At 36.4% G+C, this 12,817-nt stretch overlaps 1 protein-coding gene across 1 annotated transcript; it reads right to left on the bottom strand.

Annotated features, from left to right (window-relative positions):
- Positions 1–6,100: 6,100 nt before the first annotated feature.
- On the bottom strand, positions 6,101–9,800 carry LOC141284441 (P2Y purinoceptor 14-like). The gene is made up of 2 exons (XM_073817415.1): positions 9,457–9,800; positions 6,101–6,683 (listed from the first exon to the last, which is right to left on the bottom strand). Exons 1-2 carry the CDS (start codon positions 9,798–9,800, stop codon positions 6,101–6,103), a joined length of 927 nt encoding a protein of 308 aa, XP_073673516.1.
- Between the last annotated feature and the right edge of the window lie 3,017 nt (positions 9,801–12,817).

Raw genomic sequence — 12,817 nt, forward strand, 5'->3', positions numbered from 1 at the left:
AAATCTAAGTACTAAATACACAAAACAAAACAAATAAAATATAGTCAAAAATTTCAATTATCACGGATGCGGTAAAGAAAACTGTGTGACTCCGCAGTCTTTCAAAGAACGCACTGACCTTCACTTTAAAGGTCCCATATTGTCAAAATCAAAATTTCCTGGCTTTTTTCATGATAACTAAGGTCTAGGGGCTATCTAACTACCATATGAGTTTCAAAACAGTCAATCCACAGTAAACTGCGCACAGCCTGCTTAAAGTAGCTGTTCATTTTCACAAGCTGCTGTGACTTCCGTAATGATGTGACGTCCGATCTACTCAAGTCACCGCCCCGAGCGCCAACCACCGTCCCACCCTCCTTTTGTCAAACCCAGACAACAACGCATCCATTCCATTGTTGAGCAACAACAACACGAAAACAAGTGGAGAAAACCCTGTTCAGTCAATAGATGTCAAGCTACGATCATTACACAGGCTTCAGAACAACGTGAATATAAGAGACCAGAGGCACGTCAACTTCAACCTCTTTCACACAGCGATTCCGGTAAATACACGGATAATGTGTCCCACGATTTGTTCCGGAATTGTTTAATTTGGTTCATTCACAGTTGTTTTCTGGAATCTGTGCGTGCTTTACACACAACCCATAAAGACATGTGACGTTTGGATGTGAGATGTAATGCGACGCGTACGTTTCACGCAACTGAAACTAACCTGAACAAACTGTGCTTCAGCGCTGATAGTGAGGAGCTGGCTCTGCCCGATCGCCGCTTCATTCCACTTTGCACGTATTTTTTGTCATGAAGAAGTCGCATGATAACGTGCATCATTACTACAACACTGCCTTTATGTCTCTGGCTTTTGTTCACACAGCGTTCGTTCCCATAATTTTCCAGAATCAGCGCGCATTGTGAAAGGGGCTTTACTAAAGCAACAGTTACGTAGCTTACTGCATTCGGTGTTTGAAAAAGAAAAACATTAATGATCATTCTGAAATATCCTGTTGAGTATCAGCTCTCTCTATTGCTCTGAGCTCGCTTACAGCATACATGACCGTGTACCTGTGATTGGCCTGGTTGTGAGTCACTCAGAAAACAACAGGCCAATCAGAAGAGAGGCTCATGAATATTAATTAGATGGGCCAAAATCGACCTGTTTTTGACAGAGCTCCTAAAAAAGGAGCTGTAAAAAATATATTGAGATGGATTTTGGCACTTAAACCGCAAATATATATTCTTAAGGACATCAACAACTAAAATAAACCTCCAGAAATGTGTACAATATGGGACCTTTAACAGACGCGATTCTTAAAGGGCCAGTACACAATTTTTACGTAGTACATAATTTCAATGCAAACTGTAATAAATATTTATCCAAATGGCAAATATGAATAATATAAGTTCACAAATGCAAACAATCCAAAACAAAAACATTCAAAACTGAAATGTACCATATTGTACCATTATGTACCATTGGTTATTAAATCTGAACAAAATAGGCTCCTACAGGTACATTTATATATTTTATACAGAACCATCTGGAGTTTATTAAATTATCAGTGATGTTTTGTCTAGTCAGTGTAAACTTTTAAATAATATGGAATAAGTGGCCAGAAATACAACCTAGCAGTTAGTGCACATGATCTGACCCTTGAAACTTTAGCTACATTTCTATTACCCTTCAAACTGTGCAAATTGAAATTGCGAATTGAAAATATGCCTAATGGGAACATGTAATTTCACCAACAGTCACATATATCCCAAAAAATGTTTTATGCTGAAATGAGGTGGGTTTTCAATTCAAAAAAGGAATATTGTGCAAAACTGCAATAGAAATGCCTTTTTCACATTTACAGAATACCTTGCGTACATAAAAGTCACATGGTCATTCTTTAATGTACTATAACCTCAAAAAAAAAAAAAAAACTATACAATTGCTTGATTATGGTGCTTTCCTTGGATAACCCCTTATTTACAATGCACAAGTCTGCGAAGCTGATCACAGCCATGGCTCGTTTCAGGTTCAGAAGCATCCCAGAAGTGTCTCTCCATGTTGTTTCTGTAAAGATGCCTATGTCTCCTATGTCTCCTACAATTAAAATTAATGGCTAGTGTGGTGGCTTTAACACACATAAACCTACCAACATCCAGTTAATGCAGATCTATAATAGAAATACACCTAGTGTTATTCATGAGGGTTACATAAGATAAAGGCCAGCTCATGCCATTTCCCAACCCTGATTGTGCTCTAAACTGCATTAAATTATTGTCCTCTCTCTTGTACCTTCCAAGAAAAGGCCAAAAATGCAATAGTATGTACCATCTCAAATAAATCATTAAGTGTGTACACGTCTGTCTCATATTGCCCGCTTTAGATTTGTTTCAAGGAAGTATATGAATGATCAAAATAAATTTTGCATTTCATGAAAGACATTTTATAGTGATACATGATCCACTAGTAATCCACACAACTCCAGTCCATCAAGTAATGCCTTATGAAGTGAAAGGCTGCATGATTGTGAGAAACCAATCCATCAGTAAAACATTTTTAAATTCAAACTGTTGCTTAAGTTTTTATAATTTTTTTTAATTGCACCTTGGTACAATTGTGGTGTTCCCAGTGAATCAGGCCACTTTATGATGAATAAATTACCCTACCTGGTCTCATGACAAAAACATTCCTGGGGCCACTTTTTCACAAGATGCAAAATATGTATCAATAAGTACAAAAAAAAAAAAAAAACACCCAGTAAAGTAAAACTCAAACACCTTTTATTCCTTTTCACACAGAGTATGATTTACAGTTTATTAAAGCGTAATTTTCGCACAATTACTTGAAGAATATTATTTTATGACTTAAATACAATTTTAATATGCTGGAAGATTTGAAAACTGATGCTTTTGAATGTCACTATGTCATATCCAGCTTCATACATATCGTTAATTCATGCCAGGCTTCACGTATTGAACCTGTGTTTTAGCACCACCCAGTAGATATTTCTTTTTGAAACTGCCGCGAAACGTGCAATAAGGTACGTAAAAACGGTGCAGCTAAAAAGTACCCAGAGGTATGTATTTTTATGAGACTGGGTTAAAATCATCATCATTAAGTAACCAACTTCATCTTATCAGACTTTTTCCTTGGATGTATTGCTATAACAAATCTGTTTTAGAAACATCTTGGTTATGCATGTAACTACTCCTTGAAGGAGGGAACGGAGATGTTACGTTGGCACTGAAGTCTTGAACTGTTGTGGGACAGAGGCACATCCATACTGAACGTGAAGAGTTTTTTTATGTCTGACAAATGTCAAAGCCTATTTTAGCAGAATCAACAATTTAGTGAACTGTCTAGGGAAAACATGGATGTACAAGGAAGCCATGCAATGGAAGAATAAGAATATCCACAGGATATCAGTATAGTACCATTTTCGGCAACATGGTTACTGATGAAATACAGCCCAAACACCAGACACAGCCACAAGACTTTTCCACCAAGTCTGAGCTGTAGGGCACTGGAGGAAGTCAGGATTTACAAACGAGAAACTCTTTTCTCCTTTCTTTTATTGAGAAAGTGGGGTAAAACAGGCATTAGTGGTGGAGAATTCCCCCGCCCTACCCCGGTGATGGGGGCCTAAAAAAACAATCCCTTCCATCTCTGGGTCGCCCATCTCAGGGACGCTTTGTGGTCTTCCAAGAAGACTTAGTGGGCACCCCCTTCCTGTGGGGAGCTTGACACCCTTGCTGAAGAGTTTCTTTATTGGATTTTGGGCAGGACGGGGCAGGTGTTGACACCACATGGGGGTGACATGCTTCTGGACTGCCGAGAACTAAAGGGGAAAGTCCACGACAGTGTCGACGGGGGCTGCGAGTAAGCAAAGTTTGTCGGCATCATGCATTGCAGTCAGATATGGTGCTCCTGGACTACCTTAGTACACATCACCTTCACAAGGTACCATCGCCGTACACAGCTCCTGCATCAACCTGGGTCAGAACTACCCTTGTGCAGTTTTTTAAGTGCATTGGCCTGATGGCCTGCAGAATTGCCATTGCATGCAGGGCGAACAGCCTTGGTAGCAAGAGCTGACTACAGCTTACTGGATTGGATAGGTGGCATGGACGAGTCCTCCAAGTGACAGCTTCACCTGGGAAATATCGATGTACCCCCTGACCACCCCACCATCAAGGATAGTGAGGAAGGAAAAAGTAAAAAGTGAACGGGGAGTGTAAGGGGCTTTCCACGTTTAAGTGAGGTTTCCCTGAACCACCAGGAAGAAAGGCATTGGGGTGGAGCGTTGCTGAGAGTCATGTCCAGAGCCCAGATACAAATCATCCAGCCCTGAGGGTTCAGAGGAAGGTGGCAAGTTCACCTCCAGCCCGATGCTCTTAGCTGCCTGAAAAAGCATGGCCGTCAACTCTGCTTCCAGCTCCATCTGTGCAGCCGCTGAGGCTGCAATAGACATCTTATTCTCTTTGAAAGAATGAAAGTAGCACTGGATAATAAAATTATAATAATTATTGCAATAAAATTTTAAATGATAACAACAGTTTTTAAATAAACTATATTATGTTTATGCACTATGCATAATGCTGGACATGTGTTCTGCAGACTGGGCTTCTGGGTGCTGTGCCTGGTTTGTTTAATCACAGTAGCCGACAGGTTTGGAGGAGTGGAGCAAGAAAATGAGCCATAGTGAAGAAAATGCAGTGGCTACAACCAGCCTGAAGATACAGACATTTTTGAAAAGAATGGTCAATCAACTTCAGTTTGAAGAACAAAAATATGGGAAGCATAAGCTAACAAATTGGACCATCTATAAGCCTTCTGGAGTGAAAACAGACAGGTATGTATCATAACTAGTGGTACAAACATGATAAAAGCCACTTAACTGGCTTTTATCGGACATGACTTGGACATGACTTCAGTGTTTTGGACATCAACTACTATTGGTTGTTGGTGAGTTTCAGTGTCCATTTTCAAATTAGTAACAAAATAGCTGTAGTAATTCTAACAAAAAACAATGATGAAGATGATGATGATTGTGATAAAAGAAAAAAATATATACTGTATAAAATATTTTATTAGTCATTTTTCCTTAAATATTAGTGATTATAAGCATGAAGCAATTCTTAAACGGAAATGCTGATTTAAATATTTAACACAAACATATGAACCTCTAATTTATTTATTTATTTATTTATTTATTTATTATTTTAACATACTGTGGACGTTCTTTGTTCATTAGCAGTAATGTAATGTAATTAAGTAATAATACTTGTTACAAAATTACTACAAAATAAAGTCATAAGAACACTGCAACTATGACGAATCAGTGGTCTGGTGCTTGCAAGCTACACTACTAAAATAACAAGATCTTGCACTACCATGATCTGACATTATCGAGTATATCACAAAAAACACACACTGCATGCATACACTATTTGATTTAAGTCATGACTGAAGGACATTGTTAGGCATGACGCAAAGTGGAGTTATTCCCAATGCAGCACGGCCTTGAGTACCTTATCGCCATTATAAAATGCTCACCACACAACACAAAAATATTAAAACTAAAAATGTATGTATTGATGTGTTACATTTTTGAAGCAAGTTTGTTAACTGTCTTTCCACTAAAAATTGTTCTGACAGCAACATTAAATGGCAAGAGAATTTTTTGTTGTCACATGCCTCAAATAAAAACAGAGAATAGGAACTCTTCTTTATCCACTGTGTCATTTATTTCTTTAACAAAATATATGATATTTTCTCACACATATATCTTATCTCTCAGTGTCTATTAGTTTTAAAACAGACATACAGACATGCAGAATCATACCTGAAACAATATACAAATACATACAGTAATATTCCCTTTTCACTTCAGTAACTGTGGGCTTCTACACAGACATGCACACACATCAACATTTCTCCACATGAGAAGAGTTTCTCTGAGGGGGTTGGTCTCAAAATTAAAGATGCCACATAACGCAAACAGGGGTCACTTACAAACTAATGAATGCAAGTTGCTAATTTGTTGACATTCTTACTTTTTTTTTTTCTAAAGAAATACATAATTATAAATTTGCCATTATATAATACATTTCATGTTTGATCTTCACTGGATCTTTGCAAATATTTTTTCCTGAGATGGTTTCTAAAAGCCTTGCAGAAGATGAAGTATATTATAGGATCGAAACAAACATTTAGCACTGAAAGCAGGATAGTCAGCTCCTTCAGGATGTTAAATGTACAGTCGCTCCTGAACACGTAAGGCAGTCTCACCAAGTGATAAGGCACAAAGCACACACAGAAAACTACCACTAGAACTAGCATGTTGCGTTTAGACTTGTTAAACTTATTGCTGCTGGATACAGTCTGTGCTGACAGCTCAGCTTGTCTGATCTTTTGCAGAGTCTTCCAATAAAGAAAAACCAGAGACATTAACACAAACACAAAGACTACAAAGGACACACAGTGGATAATTTTGTAGGCCACTCTGAGGCTGTGACTGTGCAGGGACTCACAGCTAAGTTTTGGATCAAGATTCCAGGAAGTCTGGAGAAAGAGGATCAAATATATGGAAGTAAATGCAAACAAGGAAATCCAAGTTCCTATGGAAATGTGACGGGCGGTACGAACTGTCTGCAGAGCATGTGTCTCCAATGGTCGGACAATCTTCAAGTACCTGAGATGACAGAAGGTATTCAAAATGCTGTTAAAATAATTTTACGTTGCACTGTGAGATCAATGTACAGTGTTTCACATACAAATATATCAACTCAGGCTTTCACTCTAGTCTCTTTTCATTCATGGAGATGACATAAAAATAATCCAAAAATCCTAGTGTGAAATAAAGACTTTTAGGATGACTATCAAATGAATTTATAATTACCATTATATCAAGTAGATGGCAGCAGAGGATAACCCATTAGCTCAGATGCCATTTCCACTCCCTAGTTTTTACGTCTTGATTTTGAATTTATTATAAAATGACTATTATAACGAATTTTAGTACTATACTGAAGTAGTATAGCAAGTACAATTAAATAATAGTGCATTAAACATTTTTAAATATTTTAGATTTAATTTAAAAACTACATTGCTTAATGTTTAAGTTTTAACTGTATAAGCTTTTAAATAGATTTAGCCAACACAGAATTGTTGCTGTTGTAGTTTTGTTTCTTTGAATTTACTCATCACTTACTTGCATCACTTAGCCTAATTCACAGGTCTATTTTTGACATAGGTTTGTCAAATAGTTTGTTCCGCCCAGTGCAGCAATGACTGGCAGAACAGTTTAGCGGATTCACTCGTGTTTGACTTCAAGTGGGTACATAATTAAATTTTTGATCTCAAAAAGGAGATCAAAAGGCATTTATGCAAAACCTAAACCTATCACTAACAAAGCAAGTTTTTGGGAAAAAAACAACAACAAACAACCAAAATTTGAATGGTTTCCACTTCAAATTCTATTACAAACTATCAACTTTTCACCATTAGAACAATTTAAAAAATATTTCTTTAGAATTTAGTGGTTTTAACAATTTAGTGGTTTTACCGTAAAAATCAATATAAGTCCTATTAAAACTACACAATGTCTATAGTTTTTTTTTTTTCTCAGTAGGGAAATGTGAGATAGAATTATTTTATTTTATTTTAGCTTGCTTCTACAAGTCTTTAAGCGCTTGTATTTTGTTTTCTAATTCTTGTTTCAGTGCCTGGGCACTGCACTGTAAAAAACAACCTATAGAATCTACTCAATAAAATGGGGTAAACTGATGTAACAATTTGCACAGTTTGTTTGGGTAGATTCTATCCTATATATCTGAGTAAAGAATACCTGAATTGATCAGCTAAGACAAACTAAAAAAAGTAGGTAAAGTCTACACAGCAAAAAGCCCAGTATTAAATGAACTTTCCCAATAGTTTGAGTCCATACTCAAGAGTATTAAAATGAACACTGAAGCAGTGTTAGAGTTATTGAGGTAATTAAGTTATTCATTGAGTGGTGATTGACCATTATTAAAGACCTGTGTGATGTTAAAAAGCAGAAACGCCAAAAGGAGAAAATCTAATTTTGTAAGTCACCATTATAGTGGTCAGTGTTAGCATTAGTTTAGCTCTTTACCATTACTTTCTTAACATTAGGTTTTGTTTGGGTGCTCTAATTGAGTTATAACGGTCAGACAATCCAGGAGAAATTAGATTATGTGGTGTTAAACATGCTTTGACAAAGTCATAATGTAATGACCTGAATAACTGAGTTATATTTTATGTTAATTACGCTGGATTAAACAGAGTATTAATTTTGAAGCTTATTTTGACAAAAGTACACACATATTTTAGATATAGACACACAGACATCAACAATCAGCATGAGAATCACAACAATGGTGACCATCAAAAACGTATGTTGTAGCCAATCAAAACTCATCCGTGTCTCCCATCATGCATTGCGGCATGAATAAATTATGAGCTGATTATTTCAGTGATGTTTAGAGTTGATCTGTTTCTGAATATGCTGTTTGTCACCATTGTTGAGATTCATATGCTGATTCCTGATGTCTGTGTGTGCCTGAAAGAGCAACTTTTAATTTTTTTTTGATCAGAGGAGCTTGTAAAAAGGCCAATAAAAAAAAAAAAACAAGCTTTATTATTATTTTTTGCTGCTGTGAAACCCCAATGCACTTGTAATAAATAAAGAATATAGAACTGAAAGACTACACTCTAAACGATTCCAGTGGCTCAAATTAAGCTTAAGCTAAACCAGAATTATCACCACTGCATGACTTTTGCTCTTTAGCTTGTCTGGCTGGTTTAGCTAAACAAAACTTAATGCTAAAAAGCTATAGGTCAAGAGCCCAACTAATGCTAACACTGACCACTATAATGGTGACATAAAAATGTTGGTGTCTTCAATCATTTTCAATCACCACTCAATGAATCACTTAATTACCTGATTAGCTTTGACACTGCTTCAGTGTTGATTTTAACACTCTGAGTATGGACTCAAATAAACTCCCGGGAGAGTTCATTTAATACTGCGCTTTTTGCTGTGTAGACTTTACCTACTTTTTTTTTTTTTTTTTTCTTAGCTGATAAATTCAGGTATTCTTTACTCAGATATATAGGATAGAATCTACACAAACAAACTGTGTAAATTGTTACATCAGTTTACCCCATTTTATTGAGTAGATTCTTAAATTCAGGTATTCTTTACTCAGATATATAGGATAGAATCTACCCAAACAAACTGAGTGCAAATTGTTACATCAGTTTACCTCATTTTATTGAGTAGATTCTATAGGTTGTTTTTTACAGTGTGCTGTGTGGTTGCAAAGTGACAGTGCAGTGACAGTAGCAAGCCTAAAACTTAAAATGGTGATGATATCATATCTAATAAACCACATAAAAATAGTTTTGTACTGTAAATTTAGGTGTTAGCTTGAGTTGCATACCTGTTTATAGCAATGATGTCCATGAAGAGAATGCTTGCATACATGTTTATATAGAATGCTGTTGCTCCAAAGCTACAGTAAATGTGGCGTATTGTTATGGAATAGGTAGCATTGTGTGCAATGCGCAAAGGTAAACAAAGACAAAGGCAGAAATCAGCTGCAGCTAGGTTCTTCATGTAGACCATGACGCTGGACTGGACACGCTGATTGGAACAAAAATAAGCCCGCATTGTGATGCTGTTAAGCACCAGACTGATGAGAAACACTAGTGAGTATGCAAATATAAAAGCAGGGTAGGCAGAAACCTCTGTAAGTCCACATGGAGCTTGAGTTATGTTGGTCATGTTTGGTTTAATTTTATCCCTTGGGGAAGTGGTGAAGATGGCTGAAGACACTGTAGACTCCATCTAGATAACCAAGAGAAACAGATAATATTTATTCAGATTTGTACAAAATTACTTTTCTTTGGAAAAAAAAAAACCTTTGAGATATATACAGTAGTATATCTGCAAACAATTTTGTCTAAAACTTAGACACATGCAAGGCACTTGGACTTATTTCCAAGTGCCTTTATAATTAAAGGGGTCCTATTATGCTCTTTTACAAAGTCTTTATTTTATTTTGGGGTTGTACTAGAACATGCTCTCATGCTTGTTGGTTTGAAAAACGTATAATGTTTCACATAATTTACATTATTACAATAGCTTTCTTCCCAGCCTGGCACAAACAGCTTGATTAGGTTCGGGTTCCACCTTCTGAAAAACAAAAAGCATTGTGATTGGTCAGCAGTGCCACTGCTTTGCAATTGGCAAACAGCGTAGACCTCCGCCCTCCTGTGCTCCTTCCCAAAGCAGCAAACTAGGTTAAAGTGATTCTTACCTTTTAAATATGGATTTTTTTTATTTATTTTTTACAAAAACACATCAGATCGCTAAAATAAGGCTTTTACCGACCGCCCTAAGCCACGTGAGACACTTTTTATTATGAATCGACTTATTTTGGACTGATGGAACAGTGCCGTTCAGTCTATGCTGTTGAATGAGTTCCAGAATTGATTTAATATAACTCCAATTGCATTCGTCTGAATGAAGGAAGTCATATACACCTAGGATGCATGAAGGGTGAGTAAATAAAACACTACAGTATTATTAGTCCTATCGTCAACCTGCGAGATCGCCGATACGTGATATTATCATTATTGTGCAAATGTATTTAATTATTTGCATGCCCGAAACCATAAGGCTAGTGAAGCTATCTACACTGTATGATGAATAAATCTCTTACCATACACTGCATGTCTACGGCGAGGCGCCGACTCGTTCACGGATGATCACTAGTCAATGTTTGTGTTTACATCAGCTGTGGATCTGTGTGTGTTTGGACCCTCTGAACAAAACACGTGAACGACGCTGCCTCAGCATGGCTACCGGAGCAGTTCGCGGACCATTTTGATAAAGCTTGCATTTAAATGAGCAGATCTGAGGCTCGCTGAAGCATCCTAAAAGCGGATGTCCATAATACATGGCTAAAGTTAGGCAAATCCCCCACCCGCCAATGAATTGAATTTCCGTAGGCAGGATTTACGTAGTGACAAAATAGCCTCCGGAAAACAAATGCTGTAGTCCAAATGAGCCATTTCATTGTAGTTCTTGAAAAGGGATTTTTTAAAAACTAAAAATCTCCCTTTGTAGTGGACTTTGAGATTTGTAACTTTGTAGATGTTTTTATGCCCAAACATACACGCCACACACTGGCTAAAGTTCAAAAAGTAAAAAAGCATAATAGCACCTCTTTAATGACAGCCTATCAGCAACGTTCCCTACTTATTTAGAGCTCATATTATATCACCAGTTTATGTGTCATTGCTAGCACTGGCACTCTGTATGTGTTTACTTGAGGCTCCACAGTTGTGGGAAGGCTGTTTATTTTCTCCAGGTATAATTGACTGCATATTTAGATATTTAAAGTAGAGATAATGCCATTTGGACTCTGCAATGCCCCAAACATTTTCCAGTATTTAATGGAATTGCTGTTTGGGAACCAGCAGTGCAGGTCTCTACTCATATATATCAGTGGTGTGTGGTGGTGTTCTGAAATTAGGAAGCAATTTCCTCAAAGCTTTTTTTTTTCCCCAGTCACAATAATTATTATTTGGTTAAATAAACATAATTTACCACATCAGAAAAATAAAGGGGAAAAAAACTATTCTATTTTATATTTTTACAGCTGATCAGTTATTCGTTTTAATAGTTAACTTTTAACTAGGCCCATTTTTATTTTTCAGATCATCAGTAATTAAAGCTTTGTAAATATTGGTCACAGACACACATTTCTTTTAAATTTCACTTAGCTGATTACTCACTAAAATCTACCACAGATTTTAAGTCTTATTCTGATATAACAAAGTGGTTATATCTATGTGTGTGAGCTGTATACTTTTTAACCACTTTATTGTTCATTCAGACTGATCTGTTAAAATGGAATGCGCACAAACACAAGAGGCAGGATTCATCACATGAACCAATCACAGCTAGACAAAACCATTCATATCCAATCATATTATGATTTTTTTTCCCCTTTTATTCCCCCATTCATTCTTAAATACCTCACAGAAAAGTCACTTTTATAGTAGCTGTAGTCTTTGTAGTCATGGTCATTATGTGAGTGCAATGAGTGAGTGCAGCACTCTATCCTTGCTTATTTAGGGCTGGTGTTATGGTACAGTGCTGCTGTTTTGCTGATTGTATTATTTGGTTTCGTTTTTTTATATGGTTATTGGCAACACTTTATTTTATTTTAAGTGTGTGCCAGTTTTACATTCACTACTCTGGTGTAAACTCAATCTTAGTTTTGTACGTTTTGAATTAGCAGTTCATCTTTTGTGAACTCTCTTAATTTTATGCTTGGTTCTAGTAAAATCTATTGTTGAGTGTGTAACTACTGGCTGGTAAATTGCTTTTTTGTATTTATTTCATGCATTGAAAGACCTAGCTGTCCTTAACAACTGCTGATGGAGTTTGCTGCTTGCAACCACCTTTCTGACTTTGTGTGTTGTCAGTGCGTGTGGATGTTTTCTGCTTTTCAAACTCATGTACAAGTTTTGCAATCCACTAAGGTCTATAGTCTATTTGTAATCCGAAAGCATAAGAAGCAGAGATAAAATACTCATAAATGACTTCAAAAATATATTGCTTTGGTTTACTGATTGGTATGTGTTTTTATACTTTAGACTGTTCAACATGTTTTAACCCTATGAACTTAAAAGTACAAAAACCTAACTGCAGACAGTAAGCTATAGAAAATTCACATGACAACAAATCTAATATAAATCTAATATACTAATCGTTTGGGTCTAAAGAAC

Source organism: Garra rufa, chromosome 14 (genome assembly GCF_049309525.1).
Source record: "Garra rufa chromosome 14, GarRuf1.0, whole genome shotgun sequence".
NCBI lineage: Eukaryota > Metazoa > Chordata > Actinopteri > Cypriniformes > Cyprinidae > Garra > Garra rufa.